Here is a 25,110-nt window from a genome sequence, read left to right as displayed (position 1 = left end):
ATATTTGTAAAAGTAAATGTAAAATAAATGTAAATGTAAAATAAATGTAAAATGATAAACAATAAATGTAAGGAGGAAAAGAGATCTGAGTGAATTGGGAAAAAAATTATTTATCATTAAAGTAGCTAAATTAGAAACTTCAGATAATTTCTATTATGTAATATATATATATTTATTTATATATATATATATATATATATATATATATATATATATATATATATATATATATATATATATATATATATATATATATAAATATATATATATATATATATATATATATATATATATAAATATATATATATATATATATATATATATATATATATATATGCACACACACATAGATAGAGAGAGAGTTAAAGAGGTATATAATAATATATGTATATTATAATCTATATGTGTGTGTGCATATATATAAAATATATATATGCACACACACACATATAGAGAGAGAGTTAAAGAGGTATATAATAATATATGTATATTACAATCTATATGTGTGTGTGCATATATATAAAATATATATATGCACACACACATATAGAGAGAGAGAGTTAAAGAGGTATAATTTCAATATCTAAATTAAAAAAAAAACCTTAATAAAAATTACTTGTATTTAAAGAATCAACTGTCAACAAGCATGAATAGTCTACAATATTAAGCTTACCTGCAATCTAAACTGTCTAAAACCACCAAAAAGCTTTAAGAAAAATTAATTGTGTCCATTTCATAAAAATTTTGAAAGATGTATAGAACCGGATTGTAACTATACTTGGATAAAGTTAACAAATCCTAGATAAAAGAGGTGTTTGATGCTGTTAGTGATACTCAGCTAAAAAAATCTCACTAAATTAGACAAACAGTATTTTGATCTGAAGAAAAATGAAAAAAGAGACTATGGCTAAAAACTTTTAAAATGAAAATAAGAAAGACATTAGAAAGAGGTAGAATAAAAAATGCTAATATTGAGAAAGACTTTAAATTTAGCACTTTGGTAGATAATTTTTTCTTACCTTATGTTTAGTTTTAGCGGGTTAACAGATAAAAAGAATTAAAGACTGGCTTTTGTTACAACCACATTACTGGCATACTCAATCTTATTTTAAAGTTTTCCAAAAATATGCTAATAGCCTTGTAGCTGTCAATGACCATTTGGAAAAAGCTGTTGACATGATGCAGCAATCGTTCATTGTTACAACAATGAAGATGAAAAACAAACAGCTGTGGACATAGTTCATTCTACTTTTTTTCTGTCAAGAGCTCCACTAAGCAAAAAAAAGATTCTCAGATATTCTTTCCTCCTTAACAAAAAAACAAAACACCAGAGAATAACATAGTAAATAAATATTAAAAGAAAAATGAAAATTTTTAAATATTTTGTTAAATATTTTTAAATTGTTTTTATAAGTAAAATTGTTTTTGATGAGTAAAAATTGTAGTGACAACTTAAAATCATATTAATTTATTCTATCAAAATTATTACTCAAGTTAAAAATGAGTAATTTTGATATAATTTTTGAATATACTTATTTGAACACTTAACAATAAATCTAAATAAAAATGTTTGAATTTAATTTTTATTAAGTTTATATAAGCAACGCCGCACCATATTTTAGTTAATTCAAAAGGTAAATTATACTTTTTTTGGAAAGAAAAAAACTCATACCATTTTAATCAAAAATTCAGGTATTGATTTATGACCTAGAAAAAAAAATCAATAAAAATATTTATGCTTTCTTTGCCCTCAAGACCCTTAAAATAAGCTGTTTTTGGTCACTTTAAGTTTCTTTATTTTTTCCAAACATATCCTTTGAGGGCAGGGAAAGATTGATTTAATGTTGCTTTTTTGTTTTTTTGGAGCTAGTTTAAACATATTTGCTTAAAATCTAGATGGTTTAGGTTTGTAGATTCCCAAATTTTTTTTCCTAATACATATACATACACACATATATAGATATACATATATATATATATATATATATATATATATATATATATATATATATATATATATATATATATATATATATATATATATATATATATATATATATATATATATATATATATATATATATATATATATATATAGACACACACACACAAATATTACCTTCCATCTCCCACCATACTCTAATGATGACCAACTAGGAGCTTGCCATATATCATTAAGTTGCCAGTACAAAGCTCCCATTGTATGCCCAGTCCCATTAATTAGACGACCATTCATCCTACGATAGTGTTCGCTTTCGTACTTGGTACATGTAGCTTGTACGATTTGTGAAAGGTATACCATTTGAAGAAAGTACAAAAGCGGGTTTTTTTGTTTTGGAAGCTTGTAATTTTGCTTTATTAAATTTTCAATCTCCTCATTACCTGAATTATATACAAATATATACAAAGAATTGTAGATTCAGCTGTGCATAAAATGTCACTGATGATATAATACTGAAATAGCCATCTTTGATGGCTTCAGTAGATACATCAACATAGGTTTTGGGTTATATTTACGTATAAAAAACATTTTTAATTCATTAATTGTTTAAAAATAAATTAAATATGTAAAATTTAAATATTTAAATTTAAACATTTTGGTTTAATACTTAAAACTTTTAAAATCAAACTTTTGAAGATCTTAAATTAAGATTGTAACAAAAAATCATTTTTAACATTTACCTTTTGCATGATGTTGTCTGTAGTTCATTAGTAAACTATTCCATGTTAACTCGTCATCTGTAGCAACTTTTGACAAAGTAAAGTATGATGGGTAAGATTGATAACCATATTCAGAAGCGAACCGAGGATTTGGAAATATAGATACATTCCAACAATTTGATTTGTAGTCATAAAAATGAACTAAATAATAAAAATAGTAAAACCAAAATTAACTTTAAAATAGCAGATAAAACAAATTAGATTGCTAAGTTGAACAAATAAAAAGTAATTAATAAATATATAAACAATTACCATCTCCATATAAAGGGTTTTGAGGATTTTTAGAAATATATCCCTCTTCTTTGTAATGTATTCCATTTGAAGGTGAAGAAAATAAATAAGGACGGAGTGGATCTTCACTTCTTACAATTGGCCAAATGGTGTCAACATATAACTTGATTTAAAAAAAAAATGTAATCCAAATAAACATAACTTTATATTTCCTAAATATCATTATAATCATGTAATAAATATTATTAGATATATTACTTATGTTATATCTTATAACAAAAATTAAAAATTAGTACTTTAGAAAAAAATATTATAGTTCTAAAAAGAATTTTACTTTAATATAATCATCCGTCAATCTTTTTTTGTTGGGTTTAACTTCATTCCTAGCAATAAAAAAAGAAAATATATATATATATATATATATATATATATATATATATATATATATATATATATATATATACATATACTAAAAAAGATAAAACAAACATTACAAAATAAATAATTAAAAAATATATAATCAGAAAACACATCACACAAAAACATTGACAAAGCAAATTACGTTATCTTTTAATATTAACATTTATTTAACGTTGTATTGTTTAAATTTATAACAACATTTATTTAACGTTATATATCATATATAACCTGAAATAAATTTTAATATTAAAAACAATATTTTAAATAATTAAAGTATGCTAGTACATCTAGTAGGTGATATATCATTGTGGATGGTTATATTTTTGTGAATAATAACAACAGTTGATATTTTCTGTGATTATTAACAAAAGTCAATCTTTTTTGTGATTAATAACTATTAAATATTAAAATAATCCAATATATTTTGTTTAAATAACAGTAATGATAACATTAACAACAATTAAGAACTTCATTTAAATTAGGTTGACATGAGTTATAAACAAAAAACTTTATTTAAATTGAAAACCTCCTTTAAATAATAATAAGAGATACAAATAACAAAAGTAATATGAACTAATATGCAACAAAACTTTTAAAACTTTAGGAAATTTAACCAAACTATTTTACCACCAATTTTGTGATATTGCAGCCTCGTTTTCATTATTCCCACTCCATGCAATTATACTTGGATGATGTTGTAAACGACGCACCTATGCATTAAAGTAGGAAAAGTTACTCTTTATCTTTAGCTGATTTATTTTCTGTGCCAACCTGTGGTCAGTTGTACTAAAATATTTTTAATTACTAAAACCAAAGGCTATATACTAAAACCAAATTTTTAATTACTAAAACCAATTATTGGCAATAGAAAAATCTATTGTTAAGTCAATTTTTTAAAATACCCAAAGTTTAAAAAGCTTTCAAAAGCATACAACATTTATTTAGCAAAATTAAATACCAGTTAATTATTAGCTGAAAAATTCATAATCTTGTAGGCTATCTTGTTTCTTTTATTTCAGCATAGTTAGTATGACATTCTTATATATGCTGAGCAGGTTAGAAAGAATCTATTGATAATTATTTGAGAGATTATGAAAACAACTATATAAAAGATTAAGAAGTCTTTTTTTTTATTTGCTAAATTTTCAGGCATAAGTTTTTTTAATTTTTTTTTTAAATTTCCAACTAAATGTTATTAATAAAGTATTATTCATTCAACTCTGTATAAATAATTTTTATTTTTGTTGTTAAATTTCTTAAAAATTACAATAACTGTGTTATATATATGACTTTTTAAAGAGTTTTTTTCAAAGAACAATAAAAGTAAATATTTTTTTGTTCTTAATTTTTTCTTGAACTCTATAATATGTATTAATGTGTTATTTAAACCTGCTTTACTTTGTGTTATAAATAGAAGTTATTAAATATTGTTTAAACTGATCATATTAACGTTTCTTAATGTACAAGATTAATTTCAACTAGAATATTTATCATTTTGACTGTGTCAGGTCAGGTGTATGGTCTTCATGATCACCCTGCTACTGGTAAAATGTAACCCAGTGCAACCTGTTTCATGTTCTGCTGCCTTGTGGGATTCGCTTTCTAAGCACAGGAATTGCTTTAGACATGACCAATTTATATGTATATATTTTGGTCATGTCTATAGTAATATATATGTATATATTACTATAGACATATATATTTGATTTTAGATAGTACTGATTTTTCTAAATCAGTATTATCTAAAATTGGTCATGTCTATAGTAATATATACATATATACTTGATTTTCTTTTTTTTGTGTGTGTGTCTTTTATATAGTTGGAGGTACCTTAGTTACTGTTTTAGCTCACCTGTAATCTACTTTATATGTATGATTGCGTTCTGTCTAAACCTCTGGCGTGGTATTGAGTTACCTTTAAATTGCTATCTGTATGTTTGTGTCCTGTCTGAACCTCTAGCGCAGTGTTCACTCACCTGTAAGTTGTTATCTGTATGTTTGTGTTCTGTCTGAACCTCTAGCACGGTATTCACTCACCTACAAGTTGTTATCTGTATGTTTGTGTTCTGTTGGAACTTCTGGCGCAATGTTGGTTCACTCGTAAGTTACTTTATATATGTATGTCTGTGTTCTGTCTGAACCTCTGGCACAGTATTCGGTCACTTCTAAGTTACTTTATGTATGTATGTGTTCTGTTTAAATGTTTAAATCTGTTTTGATGCAGTGTAAGCACATTAACTAGACACTCTAACTATAAAACCTACACTCTCCTTATCTCTAGTATTTTGCTAGATGAAATATTTTTCCTAATCCATTTCCAAAATATCACGCCCAATGCTTTAAGGTACTGTTTGCAGGAGAGTAGCTCCTTTTAATTACTCCAGGTCAGGTCAGGTTCAGGATCATCATGATCACCCTGTTACTGGTATTATGTAACCCAGTACTACCTGCTTCATGCCCTGCTGCCTTGTAGAGTGTGTTTTTTTAGGAAAAGGCTAGGATAAACAAACTCTGAGTTAAAAATCCCCTGCCTTGGGGCTCTTGGTTGAGTAAAGGCTAAAGATGGTGTCTCGATAAAAATACTCATCTTGGGCAGATGTTAACTGCATCCAGCTACTGTCTTGTAGGAGGCCTATTCGGCAAAGACATTTGGAGTAAGCTGAATAATTCTGTTAACTAGCCTCGAACCCCTTCTTTATCTATTAGGCTGGCCTAGATGTAAACCTGTATTGCATTGTTTCCTACCTGGAATGATGAATGCTGGATCTTCTTGACTCTACTCATAGATTTTGCTTGTGTCTCCTCAACAGTGGCTGTGCAACTCTTCCTGTGATCTTCTAATAAAGGGAACAGTTCTAAAACTCAGTTTAATGATTCTGAGGCAGGTTGGTAGTAAGTGTTCCGAAACTCTGTAGTAGCTCTCAGAGAGGCTGATTCCATCAACAGCTGCAAAATATCAGAGTATTAACAGTGCCATGTTGCGCATGGATGGTTTCTCTGTTAATGCTTTTGGTGCAAGTTGTCGAGGCCACAAAAGGAGCTCTTTGCTATGACTTTGGGTTAATTAACAGGACTGAGAAAATTGCATAGCTCCTTGCTTAGGAGGCTGTGCTCTATCAATGAGTCAAGTTCTCTTTAAACCTAAATCATGCCAAAAGTAATCCAAAATATTAAACATAAAAATTCACCCCAAACACCTATATGTTTAAATATATCTTCTACTAATATTCGTGCTCTGCAAAGCAACCTTCCATCAGTTAAATCTTACCTATGGCAAAACTCACCAGACTTACTTGCTCTAAGTGAGACTAATTTAAATTCTGCTATTCCTTCTTCTGATCTCAGTGTTGATGGGTACGATACATTGATTCGCAAAGACTCCAATAGTCACATGCTTGGCTAGGGGGTATACATTCGCATCAATTCACCTATTTGTCATGAAATCAGGTTCGAATCTTTTGACCATTCTTTTATGTGCTTCTGCTTAATACCTCTTCACTCTGTCATCTTTCTCTTTGTTCTTTATCGTTCTCCTTCTTCCCAAGACTACACTCTTTTAGATATAATTTCTGATCAAATTGACCATGTCTCTCTTTACCCCTCAAATATTGATAATTTGAGGGGTAAAGAGAGACATGGTCAATATATTGTTGAGAGACATGGCCGCTAATATTGTTGTTATTGGTGACTTTAATACTCATCACACTGAATTTCTTGGCTCTAACACCACTGACCCTGCTGGCACTAAAAGCTATAATTTCTTTATTTCTCAATCTCTTACTTAAATAGTTAACTTTATGACTCGTTTTCCTGATAACCCTAATAATTTACTTTCACTCCTTAATTTATATCTGGTCTCTGAGTCTAACTTGTGTTCGGTTTCTCCTTTTTCTCCTTTAGGTGGTTCTGACCATGCAATCATCTCTTTAAATCTTTCATCTCGTACATCCTTTTTAGACTCACTTTGACATTGCACTACTGACTACTACCCTAAAGCTGACTGAGATTCTTTTTGTTCGTTAACAAAGGAATGTGTAACATTCCACTTCTCATTCATGGGACTGATCTTATTACCTCTCCCGAGGATAAGTCAGAACTATTTGCAAAGAATTTTTCTTCTAATTTGAATCTCGAATCTTATGGTCATTCTCTTCCTTCCATTCCAATTAAATAGGTCAACCCATTTTAGGCATTCAAATCACTCTAGCTTCCGTTGCTAAAGGCATATCTTGATTAAACTCTTCTACAGCTTGTAGTTCAGACAACATTCCTGTCGTAGTCTTACAAAATTGTTCTCTAGAATTCTCTTCAATTCTATCAAAACTATTTAATAAGTGCTTGACTTTATGTTCTTGCCATTTCTTACTTCTAATTCCATTCTCTACCTTTACAAATCTCTTATTTGTCCCTATATGGAATACTGTTCTCATATTTGGGCTGGTTCTTCTAATGATGCACTTTCTCTTCTAGACAAGGTCCAAAAAAGCATTGTAAATGTAGTTGGACCCGCTCTATCGGCTAAACTTGAGCCTCTTTTCCATTGTCGAAAAGTTGGATCTCTTTCTCTTTTCTACAAATACTATCATGGTCGCTGCTCAAAGCAGCTATCATCTCTAGTTCCATCAACTAAAACTCAATCTTGCTTGACTGGTCATTCAGCAAAGTCTCATTCTTTTATTGTATTTGTCCCTGAATGCTCTAAAAACTTTTATTCGCTTAGTTTTTTTCCCCTCATTTTAACGCTTTGTAACTCTCTCCCATCTTCATGTTTTCCTGACTCATACTTCAACTTTTAAGTCTTGTTGATTCAACTGTTTTCTTGCTCTATAACTTTATTCTTTTTTTCTAGCAACTCCCAACTTAATAGTGGTTGCTTTCAACCTTGTTGGGAGTGAATCAGAATAAAAAAAAAAATTTGCTAACTTTAAAAATTTAACTAAAAACTTTATCGATGTACCTGAAAATATATTTCTTTGCTCACAGTTTCTAAAAACTCCTCATTCACAGGATATAAAGCAACTGCAAACATCAAATCTTGCCAAACCAATATACTAAAAAAAAATCAAATTTGAATAATTTATATCACAAATATTTCACTTAAGTCTACTTTGAGATATTTTTATTTGATTTTGATAAAAAGACTTTATAGACATAATATCAAAGTACCATAGTGTTATATAGTCAGCAATTTTTATTTGAATTTGCTTTTGGTGATTATTTTATCTAATTTTTTAATAAAAACAATATTTGTGACATGAGCATGAGCACCAAAATAAATCTGCAGTTAAACTTATATTATTAAATTTATGTTATTAAATTTAATGTTATTAAATTTATGTTATTAAATTTTTGACAATTTTAAATTGCTTAAATTGCCACAGGCACAAATTCAAGCAACTTGAAACTGTTACAAACTTTCATATATCAACTACTTTTTTTTCTGGCAAATACAACTTAAGAGAAATTTCTTCTGGTAAATCCTTTTTAAGAGAAGTTTCTTCTGGCAAAAACTTATAAGGAGGAGTTTCTTCTGGTAAATACATCTTAAGAGAAGTTTCTTCTGATAAATGCTTCTCTATTTGTTATGTTGTCTTGTTAAAATCAAATCTATGCACAATCTCTATAAACCTGTTTATTATCATATTATAATATAATAAGCAACTTATTAATGCTCATTCTAGCATGTTTGACAGGGAACCCAAGTAGTGGGGAGAAAGAGTTGCAGCACTTTTTTTGATAAGAAAACGCAAACGAAAGTGTATGCAAGTACATAATTTATGTAAACTTCAAACTATGTAGTTTTAAAATATACTAAAACATATATCAAGTTTTACAGTTTTACTTTCACTTGAAAATTTGATTGTGGCAACATCTCCTTAATTTTTAATTAACATCTCCTTAATTTTGATCTATAGCATTTATTTCTGTTTTATAAAGTCTTTTATTTATTATATAGTTTAAAAAATTTATTAGTCAACATGCCTATGTGGCCAAGTGGTTAGCTCGCAGAGCTTCTAAACAAAAAAGCCATGGTTCAAACCTACCCTTAGTGACATCTATTTATTTATTTTTTTATTTTTTTAAAATACAAAATAAAACACTTTTGAAGTTTTATAGATATGGTATAAATAACATATGTAAAGATATTATTCACTATAAGAAACGAAAGAATTTATAAAAAAGCTCAAAATTCAAAGAACATGAAAACACCAGAAAAAATTTGAGAAACTGTAGCGCAGTGGTTAAGGCGCTTGCTTCAAAAGTTAAAGATCCGCGGTTCAACGCCACCTCTGGGCAAGTTTTATAACATTGGTAAGGAAGGAGGTGTAAACTTCTTTTCAAATGCTCTTCCACGGTGCTCTGTGATAAGACCGTAAAGACTTCTTGGGGCACCTAAAATGAATTGAAGAAAAAAAATTTGTTGTGTATGAGTCATGATTGAGATTCTTATGTTATTAACGTGCTCAGATAATTAGTCCTAATAAGCTGTGGATGTTCTGAAAAAAAAATGGTCTGAAACTTAATAAAGAAAAATTTAAATAAAACAGTCCTGCCACTCTAGAATATGCTGCTGTAACGGCAACAAAAAAAAAAAAAGCCCAGATAAAAAAAAGCTAGATAAAAGTTTAACGTTTATTTTAACAATTACAAGTCTTTTTTGCTATACTTTTTTGCTATAAAAATATATGGCCAGATTAACAATATTGAAAATATTGTGTTAAGAGATAGACTTGAACTCTCGCAAAACGACACTGGTGACAGTGCATTAAAAAGTGATATATCATATTTATGAATGGAGTTGAAAAACAAACCATTTTATAAACTCTTATACTGATTACAATTAATCAACATTTTTCAAGCTGGTTCTCAAGATAAACACAGTTTTATTGCATAGGAATAAAGTCGCGCTTATATATAAACACATATATTTTATGCAAATGTAAAAAATCTACTTATATAAAGTTTTATACAAGATATTAGAAAACTTTTCTAATAATTACAAGTCTTTTTTGCTCAAGCTGTTTTGTTTTAAATTTTTTATTTTTTTTAATTACATTTTTAAAAATTGACAAGATTGAAAAAGCACATAACATACTGTCTTATCCAAGTGGAAAATTTGAAACTTTAATTTTAGATTTCCCTTTTTTGATAATTTCTGATTGCTAAAATTAGATGATCTTCTTCTTAGACCATTAAAAATGATAGACAGCTTTTTCGTAAATCATTAAAGCAAAAAAATTTTTGCATTGGTGACGTTACTTTGTGGGGAAAAAAAACAGAAAAACAAACTAGAAATAAGATTTTATTTAAACTTTTTAGGAAAATTCCTTTTATCAAAAATATATAGAATATATTTTTATGGGATATATTCTAAAAGACTAAATATATTAATTACTGCGTTCTTTCTTTAAAACCATTTAATACAAAATCTTTTTTGTGAAATGATATATCTGTACCATTTTTATATCTTTTTTTGCCATTGTATGCACCATAATCAAAACTAATCAAAAAAGATCTTCTTAATTCTGCCATTAGTATAGTGGTACGTACAAATGTCTGTAACTGTTAATATCTTTAGGATATGTTAAGTTTGCTGGCAGTATATTGAACAGTTGTGTATAATATATCTTAAAATGAGAAAACTTTAAAATTTTACTTTAACAATTATAAATCTTTTTTGCTATACTATTATTTTTTTGCTATAAATATATAAGCAAGATTGAAAAAATTTCAAAATTTATTACACTATAGGGAACCCTTAAACCCCCTGAAATGACACTGATGACAGCGCATTAAACCACATGCATTTTATGCTTTACAAGGAAAAAGTGTAGAAAAGATTTGTGTGGAATAGACTTACAAAGACCCATATTTTTACGGGCCCAGTCAGCTAGTAGTTATAAATAATATAATTGTATAACATTTTTTTGATTATGTTATTTTTTTGTTAATTTTTTTTTATTGTATGTAATTTTTTTAATACCTATTTTTAGAATTATCAAAAACTACTTTTAAAGATGTTTTGTAATGTATTGTTTTGATTTTTATTTTCATAAAATAAATTATTGTTTTGAAATTGTATTTAAAGAGGCTAATAATACTTTTAGAAGTTAATGAGAAGTTCACTTTAAATATAAACAAATCACATCCTTTTTTTTTAACTATATTTAGTTTCTTTATGTAATTTAAGTAATGTTTGAATTAACTAATTCAACATTTTTAAATTTACATTTTTAAACTTTATAACTATTTAGACAATGAAGAAAACATGTTTAAGAATTTTAAAAGAATATTTTTTTAACTTAATATTTATTGTAACTTTATAAACTTAACTGTGTTTCATTTTCTATTTGAGATCATAATACTATTTTTAAAGATTGATATCATTAAATTTTCCTCTTAACTTGGATTTGTTTCAACTAAAAACGTGTCAAGCATCTTTAAATATTTAAAGTGTCACTATATATTTACCCATAATATCACAAGAAAAAAAAGAAAATATTAATAATATACCAATTACAAAGCAAATTTCAAAAAAAGGAATGGTGTAGTGATTGCTACTCAATCAACTACCTTTGAACATCAAAAACTATTAATATTATTCACACTGGCCATTATTAACGAATGTAACAAATAATTCCCTTGGATATTATTTTTACATGAAGGAATTCTTAAGTGAATGTTATATAAGTTGTAGTGCTAAACTTAAGAATAGAAAATACAAATGAAAATAATAAAAAGTAGTTTAATATTGTTCAGATTATATAACTAATTGTAATATTTAGTATAAATCTATTTAAATTAACCTAATGAGCTTAATAACATTGTTCTCTTTGAAATGAAAAACATTATATATATGCATGTATGTTCGAAATTTTATGAAGTAATTTTTTTTTTTTTGTTAATTCACCTCCTCAAGGTCGAGAAGGCCACTACAGATGAGAAAGCTACTTATTTGTAGTATAACCCTCTCTCAACTCTATAACTCCAAAACACAAACCTTGATAAACAAGGCCGTTGCGCGGAGAAACGAGTTGGGGGCGGTACTACCAGGGACATGGCAGGGATTGAACTTGGAACCTCTAGCTTATGAAGCGAGCACTCTACCAATACACCACTACTCCATTTTATAAACAATACTACCGCATAAAATGTATAAAGTCATTTATATATTTTATTTATATGTTAATAATAATAAAATTTATAAAGTCAAATCATTATCTTATATTGAAAACATAATAACTAATAACTGTCTGCTACAATTTAAAGTCTACAAAGCATTTTAATGTTTAATTTTGCACTCAATAAATATCACTTATGGAAATTATATTTAAAAAGGAATTACCTAGACCTAATAAAGATTAGAGAAAAATATACTAGTGATATTAATAATCAAAAAATAAAATTTGGGTCATCAACTGATCTTCACAACTTACTACAAGTTTACTACAAAGCTTCTTAAGCAACTTACTACAACTTACTATACAGCTTCAAAAATATTACTAAATCTCTAAATAGGTACAAAAAATTCTTATAGATTATGGAGAAAACATAAAAAAAGAAATGACTCATAAATGGCCATCTTTAAAAATTCAATCAAGGCATGAAGTTCAGTCATAGAGGGAATTGAGTCTCAGAACTTTTTGCTTATGAAGCAACCGCTCTACCAATACACCACTATCGCATTGGTAGTGGTGTAGTAGTAGAGCCATGTTCAAGCTTAATTTAAAGGACTGTGTTGTCAGTACTACTGATGGAGCTGAAGTAACATAAAGATTTAAACAACTTTCACAGTTACAACATCAATTATGTTTAGCACATGGCATTCAATTAGCCATACTATTATCTGGTATTATCAGTACATTGCGACCAATCAAAACCAAGTGGCAGTTAAAACATTGTGCTGTGCCGATGCTAATTTAAAACTAACATTGAATAATTAAATCAATTATATTTGAATATTAAATTAAATATGTTTAAATTAAAATTAATGTTAGATAAATGGTCTAGCATTAATTGTAGAAATGAAGGATGCGTTAATTCTTGAGATAAAAAAGATAAAATGTATATTCTGATGTTCTGAACTATCTTCACAATCCATAACAAGAGCTAAACGCCAGTGATTATGGTTTGTTTAACAACACTGCAAAGAGTTCTACTTTGAAGCATATTATTCAACTTGTACACAAAATCTAACCATAGTTGATCAAGAAACAAACAAAAAAAACAATATTGAAGATGACTTTTGTGTTTTTATGACATTATCATAAGAAGCTTATCATTGAAAGACAAACGGCATGGTATTATTAATAAAAAATTAGCAAAATTTCTTCAAACTTTAGGCGCTACCAAAAATGCATCTGATAGTCTTACCGCAAGAATAAAAAAAAGAACTACATTATTTATTGAACAACATTCTAGAAGAAGGCATCTTGAACAAATTTATCAAGCTTTGTTAACAATAAAATCAACCAGTGTTCTATCAAAAAGGGTTTTTTTTATGCTGCTGTATAATAATGTACCAAAATAAAGTCTAGTTTGGATGATAAGTCAATAGATACTTTATTTTTTAAGATTTTTGTTAACTTGATAATTGACAATAGCTAAAAAATCGTTTTTTTTTAATTTTTGCTTTTAATACCGGTATAACACCAGTATTACTGGTATTGGAAAAAAGAAGTTGCTGTATTACCAGTATTAGTAAAATGTAAATATCTTGCATGCCATAGATATAATTATGTTTTAGTTGTAATAAACTTTAATTATTATTTGATATCAATACAAGTTTTAGTAATACAACAGTCAAGTTAATTGTCAAGCTAATATTTATTTCAAGGTATAATTACATATTCAACATTTAAGAATATCATTTGACAGCTAAAGTATGATCCATAGTAATAAGATACGGTTAGGTTTAGTAATTTACTTTAAAGTAATGTTTGTTTTTATTAACTAACTTTTCTAATCATTCCAAATATCTACAAATTAAGGCAACATTGATATTTGTTCAAGTTTACCTATAAAAAATGTTTTGCTATATATACAGGTAATGAATGTTATTTTGAATACAAAACATTAATCAATACTTAGTGCATAAATTATGTATAACAGTTACTGTGAAGGAAAATTGCATTGCTTTTTAAAATCAAAAGCTTTGAATTTTTGTTTTTGTTTTTAGTAATGGTGAGCCAAGTTACCTACACTGCACTTTTAGAAATAATTTTAACAGTAAAGTCTTTGTTAAATATCTTTAGTTAGATTTAAATCATAAAGTAGATGGCTCATGCATATGAGAAACCATGAGTAGAAAGAAAAAGACATTAAAAAAAATGAAAAACTGAAATAAAAAAAAAGAAAGAGAAAAAAATGAAAAACCTCATGGTTTTTCAACTTCTTTTTTTCAATACCAATTTGTAGAAAAAGTTCTTATTAAAACTAAATCTAAAAGTAATTTTTATATCAATTTGAAGTTATGAAATAACAAACCATTTTTACCATTAAAAGTTAATCAGTAAAGCAAGGATGAATTATTTTTATTTACTAAAGGTTATTGAAATGCTATTACAATGAAATGTTTGTGATTAAAGAAGTTTGTTAATAAATCATATTAATAATCTCAATTTTTTATAGCTTATTAAAAATAGAAAATACATTCTTCACTGCCATAACTGCAATTATTATAACAAATGTCTAAATTTTACTTTTTTTATTTACCATTTCTGGAGAGTTAAGAATAGAACTTTATGCATGAAAAGTCACCATTATCAGACAACTAACACAAAAAACAAACAATTGTGATTTATTATATTGACTTGTTTATTTAAATAAATCATCAATAACATTTTTATTAGAAACTTGTTAATGTGATTCATTATTTTTTAATTTTGTTAAAAATAATTAAAAATTATTTCTAAAGTATTTATAAAACCTAAAAAGATTTTAAAAAGTATTTATAAGTTATTTAAAAACATATGCATTGTTAAAATATAACTTGAAAATACTTAAAAATTAATGTTATGAGATAGTACAGCATTTTGTCATGACTGCGATGTCATAACACGACTTTTGGCTAGCTACCCATTTATTTAAAACAAAATTTATTTAAAACAACAGCAACAAAATTTATAATGTAGTTAATAAAACATGTTCTAAAAAATAAAAAAACTTTAAATATTTTCAAGTAGTTAAAAGTTTTCAACAAAATTCAAAATATTTTAAACAAGTTTAAAATATTTTGAATTTGGCACAAATGTTATCACAAACTTTTCAGACCAAAGGTACACAAAAAAAAACTTGCTAGTAATTGCTGAGTATGTAGCAAATTTATTTTTTTTCACTATTTTCACTAACTTTCTTTCATTCCTTGGTGTTATTTTCTTTTTTCGACCACATTTGCCTTGCCACTGAATATCTAATGGGAAGCCATTTTTCAATTTGTCTTTGATTCTGTTTACAGGGCGTCTTGATATCTCACATTTTCTTGATATTTTACTTATCAAGTAATGCTTATCTTTCAGAAGATATTAAATAATTGCTTTTTTTTCAGAACAGATGTCTTCTTTTTTCTTCATTTTGTTATTTAGAACTTTTAGACAATTTATTACTAAAAATTATTTTAAAATAGTTAAAAATTGTTTTGTATAGAAAATATTAAAGCAAAGTATACAAAATGTTTAAATATTGTTTAAAAATGGTTTAAATTAATTATAATTTAAATCTAATGTAACTAAATCACAATAGTTAACAAAAAAAAAATTACTGCACTTGAAGTAAACATGGCAAAACAGCACAACAGACAAAACACAAATGTCATGAATTAAACAAATGCTGTTTGTCCCTCTAAAAATATTGGCACCCAAAAATCAATTTTATATTGCTAAAAGCCTAAAAGTGTTAAGTTATAAATCAAAAAACATAAATCAGCAAACATTGCAAACCTATTTTAATGGGAACTTAACCATTAAATAGTCGAAATTCTACAAAATTTATAAAGTGGACTAATAATTTGACAGGGATATATATATATATCCCTGTCAAATTATATGAAAGAAAACACCATACATATAATTTTTTTAAATTATACTTTTGCACGGGAACTTTTTCCGCACCCTGTATGTGTATATATATATATATATATTTTTTAACATCTTCGCTTCCAACAAGGCTGCAAGCAACCACTAATTAGAGTTGAAAATATATATATATATATATATATATATATATATATATATATATATATATATATATATATATATATATATATATATCAGAAACATTTGTATTTATTTAGTTGCTTACATATAGTAGAGAAAGTACACAAAATATGGTTTGTAAAGTTTTATAAAAATAGAATGCTTAAAAACAAAAAAGAGAATTGTAAGAATTAACAAACCCTCGTTCATCTGTTAATTGATAAAAAAGGTCTTGTTCATAGATTCCTCCACCCCATACTCGCAATGCATTCATATTTGCATCCAGGGACGAATTAATCAAATTTTCCAAAACCTCCATAGTAACACGCTCTTGAAAGGAATCTTGTCCAAAAAAAAAATATACAAGATAATTTATTTTTTCAGAATATAAAAACAATCAATTTGCAAACTTACCAGCAGGAATCCAATTGGCTCCTTTTAGAAAGATAGGTACTTTATTTATTTTGAAATAAAAACTCAAACCTAAAATAAATTTTTTTCAAATAAGTAATTGAACAAATATTAATAACAAAATTTCAATCTTTTTTTAACTTACAACTAAGGTTTCTAAACCTATAAACTAAATTTCTAAACTTAGTTGCAAATATTTTTATGAGTTATATTTTAAATGATTTGTAACATGTCAAAAATAACCATACATTTATGCAAAATTTATGCAACATACCTTCAGAACCCTCAATTGGCTCTTGAATTAACTCTACTTTGCGAAAACCAAATTTAACTTCTTTATGAGTTACCAATGATATAGCAGGATGTATTATGTCTACCTTTAATAATTGTATAAGCAAATGTACTATTAAAAAGTTTTTTTAACTTAATTTGATTTAATTTTATTATAAAACATTGTCTTCTTCATTATCGTTTGACTGGGTGGTTTTCATTTAACTGGATTAGCTGGGTGGTGTGGTTTAACTGGATGGTGTAATTTAACTAGATGATGTGGATTAACTAGAGTTTTAACTGGGTTTAGTGTGGTTTAACTGGGTGATGTGGTGTGACTGGGTGGCGTGATTTAACTGCATGGTGTGGAATAATTGTTTGATGTTGTTTAACTAGGTGGTATGGTTTAGCTGAAGCCAGAAATTTTTATTAAAAAAAGAACAATAAAATGAAATTGCCTCACTGCTGCAAATAGTATATTAGTAGCAGTGAAGCCACAAGCAGCAAGTCTACAAGTCAATTAACTCTGTAACAACATACTTTGTCATGTTACATTTGCTAGATTCATGTCTTCTTGAACCAGTGGTTTCTTTTGTACCTGCAGCTAATCTGTGACTAATCAAGAATGGTGTTAAAAGGCTAAATTAGGCCAAAATATTTATTTACCAGCATAATGATATTCCTAAATGAACAAGACCAACAACTTAATTATATACTTGTTAAGGTAAATTTGATTATTGAGCCAAATCTACTTAGTTTAAACTGATTTTAACAAATGTCTAAATACAAGCCAAAAAAACTTTGAGCAAATATTTTGCTTTATCGTAATGTTAACATCATCAGGTATCCCAAATTAGTCATTTGAATAATATTCAAATGAACATTTTTTTTACTAGTTTAGAACAAATTGCTCCATATGAAATCTTTTCATCAACAATAAGATTGAAATTTTTATATTTTACTCAACAAAGCAAAACAGTTTTATAACCATAAACTCTTCACTTTGTGGTTTTTGAAACTCAAGACCTCTTTTTTTGAGTGTTATTTATTTCTCTTCAGCTGATTTGCTAACAGTAATAACCGATAAGTTTTATTGGTTATTACTGTTAATAGAAAGAGGTGGAGATGTTAAGGCTATCATTCTTGACATTTCTAAAGCTTTTGGTGAAGTTTGGCATGCTGATCTTCTCTATAAGTTTTCTTCTTACGGTATATCAGGTAACATCTTTAAGATTATTGAATCCTTCCTTACCAATCGTAGTATAAAAGTTGTCCTCGATGGACAGCACTCTTCTTCATATCCGTAACTTCAGGGGTTCCTCAAGGTTCTACCCTTGGTCCTATAATCTTTTTAATTTATATTAACAATCTTCCAGATATTATCACATCTAAGGTGGCATTGTTTGCTGATGGAATACTGTTGCAATATCTTGATCTTCCAATGATGCCTTTTCTATTTTAGACAAGGTGCAAAAACGCATTGTAAACATTATATGGACCTGCTCTTGCAGCCAACCTCCAACCATTATCACATTGTCATAATATTGCTCCTCTTTCTCTTTTCTACAAATACTATAATGGGCACTGCTTTAAAGAGTTGGTGTCTCTTGTGCCATCTATTAAAATTCATTCTTGTGTTACTTATGATTCAATCATAAGTAACACAAGAATGAATTTTAATCAATCACCATTTTTCTGTAACTGTTCCTAAGTGCTTCAAAAACTCTTATTCATCTAGATTTTTTCCTCAAACATCAGTTCTTTGGAATTCGCTTCCTTCATCTTGCTTTCCTGATTCATATAACTTGCAATCTTTTAATTCGTCTGTCAATGGTTATCTTACTTTAAAAAACTTCATCTTTTCTCTTCCAGTAACTTCCAACTCTAATAGTGGTTGCAGCATTGTTGGAAGCGAAGATGTTGAAAAAATGTATTTAACCAATTTCTTTTTATCTCATAATAGCTCACTATAAAATAGTTGATCTGGAGCAAAATTTAGCCAAAAAGAGGTTTGCTACAAGAATTTTACTTTTATCAATGTTATCATTAAAAAAATTGTACAAAACTAATCTAAAATTTTTATGAGTTTCTTTAATATGAATGTGAACAGTTAATCTGGAACAAAATTTGGTCAAGTAGTGGATTAAACAACTCCTTGGCCAAATACTCTAAGTGATTACTACATAAGATTTATCTTTCTCAATATTCTCACACATTTGAGCAAATGTGATTTCGAGTCTTTGTTGATAAAATTTTAAAAAAATCTCTAAAAGATATCAATGCTGTCTCTTAAGAGTTCAGTATTGGTTTACCATGAAAGCCATTCCTTGCAGATGATTTACGCTCAATTGCAGAGTTAGAAGAATTATTATTAAAATTTTAGTATTGTAAGATGCAATGAAAGCAAAGGTTATGTACTGTAATAAGACAAAAGTCATGTACTGTAAATGAGCAAATAAATAGTACTGGACTTAGTAGCAAAGTAGTTAACATGAACTTTTTTGTGCACTTTGCAAGCAATGGGTTAACAATAAATGTGGTATACAGTACTATTGTAACTTTTGAGTGTAAAAAATGTACTGTTTTTGAATTCAGCAAAGACAAAAAAAGATATTGAAATAAATAGTGGTGAAAAAATAGAGAGTGGTGATAAGTTTTAATATACTTGAGGTGCAATAGTATCAGCAAAGGTCTGCCTGGGCTAAGATCAGAAAAGTATATTTGTAACAGCAAGAGGCGCATCATTAAAAATTAAAGTAGAGCTATACACTACAAGCACCCTAAGTGTTATGATACATGGCAGAGAAAAATGGGCAATAAAAAGCTGATGATGACCAGTGTTGTGAATTAACAGAAAAGATAATGATCAGATGGATGTTTTACATAATTTAAAAGATAAGAAAAAAGTGATTAGGAATATTGAGTATACCTGATAGGGTGTGTCAGAGAATATTAAAGAGGTTTAGTCATATAGAGCATAAAGATGCAGATGATTGTATTAACATGTAGAGAGATAGAGAGAGAGATAGCAGTAGAGAGAAAGATAGCAGCTTCAAAATAATAAGATAGAATTTAAAAACTTAGAGAGAGTGCGTTATAGATGTCATAAAAACGCTTCAGTTAAAAGAAGAAGACTATGTTTATGAAAAATGCCCAACTCATGCAAACATAAAAACAAAATTAAAACAAAACAGCACTAAATCAATGCTGATATTTTCAGAATAAACTATACATAGTATATAGTAAAAATTTAATAAAAAATATTGATTAAAAAAAATATATATCTTTTTTACACGTAACTCTAAACAAATGTGAAGACATTTAGACAATTCCTTAAACATTATATTTTTAAACTTATAAAAATAAGTATTTGTAAATTTCTCCAATTTATTATTAATGAAGTATGATTATAATGCTTATTAGGTAATAAAATTATGTTGATCAAAATACTTAGAAACTAAAATTTAAAAACAAGTTAATTTAAGTTTAAGTGTCAGGCTTTGTTACTGATGATTGTTACAATTTTAATAGCTTAGCACACTTAAACACTTTAGCCAAGGCAATAATCTATATGCAATTTTTAATAATCAAATGAATAAATGCTCATGCATTGAAAATCAATGTTTATTTTTTCTGGCTTTATAATACAGTACATAGAATAATTCATGGATTTTAATATTTTTACAAAAAAATATTTTATTAATTTCTTTTTTATTTTATTTTCTTTCCTAACCAGTACTCGGTTAGTTTTTTGCCAAACATGTTTTATTGCTCCAAACATCAAAACATCTATTATTTGTAAGACATATGTACAATTCATTTGTAATAACTTGTAAAATTATCATTTATTTGTAAATCATTTGTAAGATATATATATATATATATATATATATATATATATATATATATATATATATATATATATATATATATATATACATATATATATATATATATATATATATATATATATATATATATGTATATATAATATATATATATATATATATATATATATATATATATATATATATATATATATATATATATATGTATATATATATATATAGAATAACATAGAAACATCTATCATTTGTAAGATATGTACAATACAGTGGAAAACTTATGTGAATTTGTTTTTCCTTGTGCCATTGTAAATTATATGACTGCTGTGGTAATCATAAAAAATGAACACAGATCACTCAACTTGTTTTCAACTTAATACTTTTTCTATTTTCATCAAGTAATTCTGGAAAAACTCTTTTGTTTGTAGTCCATTGAGTATACGAATTAAAAGAATATTAGAACTAATATTACTACAAGCATTGATAGAGTAAATGTTAGAATTGTCTTTTTTAGAAAAAAACTGTTTTCATCATTCCCTTTGTCTTATTGGATAATCACATTTTGTACAACTTATGCACCAATTGGCTATTGATTTTTCTTCGTTCTTTATCATTACACTTCCAACTCCTCTTAGTTTGAGTGTGTTAGCTGGAGTGTTAGCTTAATTGTGTAAGCTTGAGTGTTTTCAACATTACACCACAAGAATAAACTTTGAAAATTCAGAAATATTAAACTAATTTTTTGGGTAAACAAAAAAATAAAAGTGATTGTTATGAAAATTACTTTAAAGATTATACCTCCATTTAAACATTAAAATGTCATAAACAGTACTTGTTAAGTCCTTATTAAAATGTCATAAGCAGTACTTGTTAAGTCCTTATTAAGCACTATGTAATTTTATGACAGAAAAAAAAATTTCTATCAAATAAATAATCCAAAAGTAATTCAGATTAATTAGTTGTAGCTGGATAACTAACCAATAAATAAAGAGGGAATTATAGGCTTTATAATCAGACCTTAAAAATTGATAAAATATAAGTGATGTAGTAAAAAATTGAAAATTAAAATTGTACTTTTTCCTTCCATTCAAAATAAGAAATTAAAAAAAAAAAAAAAAATACTTACATGCATTTAGAAATATGTTCATGTCAAAAAAAAGATACGAAATGATAAAGGGGAGAATAAATTTTAAAATTCATTTGGAAAGAATTTATTGACTGAGAAATCAATTGTTTACCTTATATTTATAATATAAAGTTAACAATTAAAAAATAATAATTTTAAAAAATATATAACTAATTATATTGATAATGTAATACTTAAAATAATAATAATAATTCATAAAACAACAATAATGTATAAATTAGGATTACATGAGCAGTATAAAGCACTTGTTTTCCATATCCAATTGGCCACCACAACTCTACTTCCGTATCTTGAACTTCAATAGGTTCCAAAGTAATTTTGGACTGATCATGAGGTAATTCCAAAAACTGCCTTTTTTGAAATTTGCCAAAACCATAAACAGCTAATGCTTTTTTCGTACTACTTTTAATGATTACTTCTAAAACAACTTTCCAGGTATTTTTATCTAAACAAAAAGTTATATGCCAAATTACTCAACAATGTCACTTGTCATCTTAAAATTGAGACACAAATATATAAAATTAAAATTATTAAATAAAATTAAATAAAATTATAAATTAAACATAATTAAAAATTATTATAGGAAGAAATTCTAAAAGTTAGAAACATTTAAACCTCTTGTCAGTTAATCTAATAGTCTCACATTTTAACATATTTATAAATTCATTAAAATAAATTGTTTTTAAGAAGATCAAACATCAGAGAAGGTCAGATTTTTAGTATTCAGGATTTATTTTTTAACACTAAAAACTCTGATTTGCATTTAGTTTGCAGTACATCATTTTTTATATTATTGATTTTAATTTATTTCACAAAATGTTGTGGGAAACTTGTACCTAATAATGTTTTTTCTAATTTGTTCCTTGAATTATTGTGTAAAACTCGTTTACACAATACATTTTGTGAGCTTAATGAAATATTTTTATGAAAAAAAGGTGTCAACCACACTACGCAATACTTTAATAAAAAAGAGGTGTCAACCTCACTATGTAATATTTTATTGAAAAAGAGGTGTCAATCACATTATGTTATATTTTTATAAAAAAGATTACAAACAATTTCATTAATAATAATAGTTCAATTGTCATTCGATTAAAATCCAATAAATAAAAGAAATGCAAATACAAAAACAAAACTCAGCATTAAAACTCTCAAATGTTTGCGACTGTAGCATTGTTTGATTGTACATCATTTTAAGGTTACCTTTTTAATCAAGATTTATAACTAAACAGCCATCTTTGCTTGTACAACATTTTATAGTTTGTTACCCCCCCCCTCTTTCAATTTTACCCTTTAATTTCAAATACAGAACTTTAATTGCAAAGAGCTGAATGCACCAATCATTCTCAAGGAAATAGTCAAAAAAAAAAGCACCACAATCAAAAGTATTAAATGATTAAAGACAAAGAGTCCAGGACTAGTAGAAAGTTGGAATATCTCAATTCCAACATTTTATATATTTATATATTATAACATTTTATATATTATACATTTTCATAATACAAACTCAGATAAAGCTTTTGACTTTATTTATACTATTGATGACAATCAGATGACGATCATGATGACAACCATGATGACATTAAAGGTAAAGTTCCCATTCTGTGGCTAAGCTAGCAACATGGATTTTGTTTTCAAGCCCCCTCCCTCTAACAATTATTTTATAAAAAGATGATCTTAAAAAGATTAATTTTTTAGTTAAATATATCAAGTGCTACTTAAAAGAAACAATTTTGATATTTCAAGTTAGTTTTTTTGCCTACATAATCCATGTTTTCAAATTACATATTTAAACAGGTCTGTAGCAACAAAACATGGATTGTCAAGCACACTGAAATATAACACATAATAAAATATTACCATAAACAACTATTATTATCACTTAAATAATTAGGAACAATGATTAAAATTTAAACTTATTTGAATTTTTTGAAAAATTAAAAGTTAAAATAAGTTTAAATTTTAAGCGTACAAGTATACAAACCAATGGCTTGTATATTTCACATACCCACAGTTTATTTTAAAATAACAAATTTAAGAAGAAGCTAAAACTTAGAAGAACAGAAAAATTCAAAACTGAAAAAAATATTCAAAAATTTAAACTTTTTCACTGATTTCTACGATTCTTTTAATCTTTGATCAAATTTTATTTATTAACTAGTAAATCAAAAAAAAATTCTTTTTTCAAATCCATGCTTTATGCAAGCAGAATTCTATTGGGCCTAGAAATTCTTTTTTTGTTATCTTTTGTAGAAGGAAAAATTACTGTTACGTTTTTAAATTTTTTTTTTATTAATTCAGTGTTCTTATGAGGAAATACAAATTAAATTTTTGTTAACTTAATTAACTTTTTTTGGTCAAATTTTTACATTTCCTTGTATTGTCATCGAAAATGATTAAGTGTGCAAAATTTGAGCAAAATTGGTTGAGAAAAAAGCTTTCAAAAATTGATTTCAAATTTTGTGGCACACAAACATATATATATAGAAAACATATATATATAGAAAGTAACCTTATATAAAGCATGGAAAAATGACATATTTTAATATAATATAATATATATTACATAAGATTATATAGTTCTATATATATAGATCGAGTTCGATCTCCACCATATCCCTGGTAGTACCACGCTCAACTTGTTTCTCCACACAGCGACCTTGTTCGACAAGGTTTGTGTTTCGGAGTTATAGAGTTGAGAGAGGGTTGTAACCACAAAAAGTAGCCTCCTCGAATATAGTGGCCCTTCTTGAGCTTGAGGAGGTGAATTATTAAACAAAAAAAATGCATAATATTTGATTGTTGAAGAGCATTTGATAAGTCTCGAAAGCTCAATAAGTCTGACATTTTTAAAAAGTCCAACATAATGAGA

The 25,110-nt window shown here is 26.7% G+C and overlaps 1 protein-coding gene across 2 annotated transcripts in view; it reads right to left on the bottom strand.

Annotated features, from left to right (window-relative positions):
* Positions 1-25,110, bottom strand: part of LOC100203248 (beta-mannosidase) — an 85,250-nt gene that overhangs the window by 52,232 nt on the left and 7,908 nt on the right. The window contains exons 5-14 of one of the 2 annotated variants that reach the window (XM_065812647.1): positions 22,466-22,683; positions 17,251-17,353; positions 16,980-17,048; positions 16,766-16,907; positions 8,330-8,423; positions 4,000-4,082; positions 3,287-3,335; positions 2,974-3,115; positions 2,683-2,862; positions 2,120-2,382 (exon numbers count right to left, since the gene is read on the bottom strand). In XM_065812647.1, the coding sequence (XP_065668719.1) occupies positions 2,120-2,382; positions 2,683-2,862; positions 2,974-3,115; positions 3,287-3,335; positions 4,000-4,082; positions 8,330-8,423; positions 16,766-16,907; positions 16,980-17,048; positions 17,251-17,353; positions 22,466-22,683 (1,343 nt within the window). The remainder of the gene's footprint in view (positions 1-2,119; positions 2,383-2,682; positions 2,863-2,973; positions 3,116-3,286; positions 3,336-3,999; positions 4,083-8,329; positions 8,424-16,765; positions 16,908-16,979; positions 17,049-17,250; positions 17,354-22,465; positions 22,684-25,110) is intronic. The other variant, XM_065812648.1, reaches the window with a different exon arrangement.

This window comes from Hydra vulgaris, chromosome 12 (genome assembly GCF_038396675.1).
Source record: "Hydra vulgaris chromosome 12, alternate assembly HydraT2T_AEP".
Lineage (NCBI taxonomy): Eukaryota > Metazoa > Cnidaria > Hydrozoa > Anthoathecata > Hydridae > Hydra > Hydra vulgaris.
This window is presented reverse-complemented; position numbering and strand designations above follow the sequence as displayed.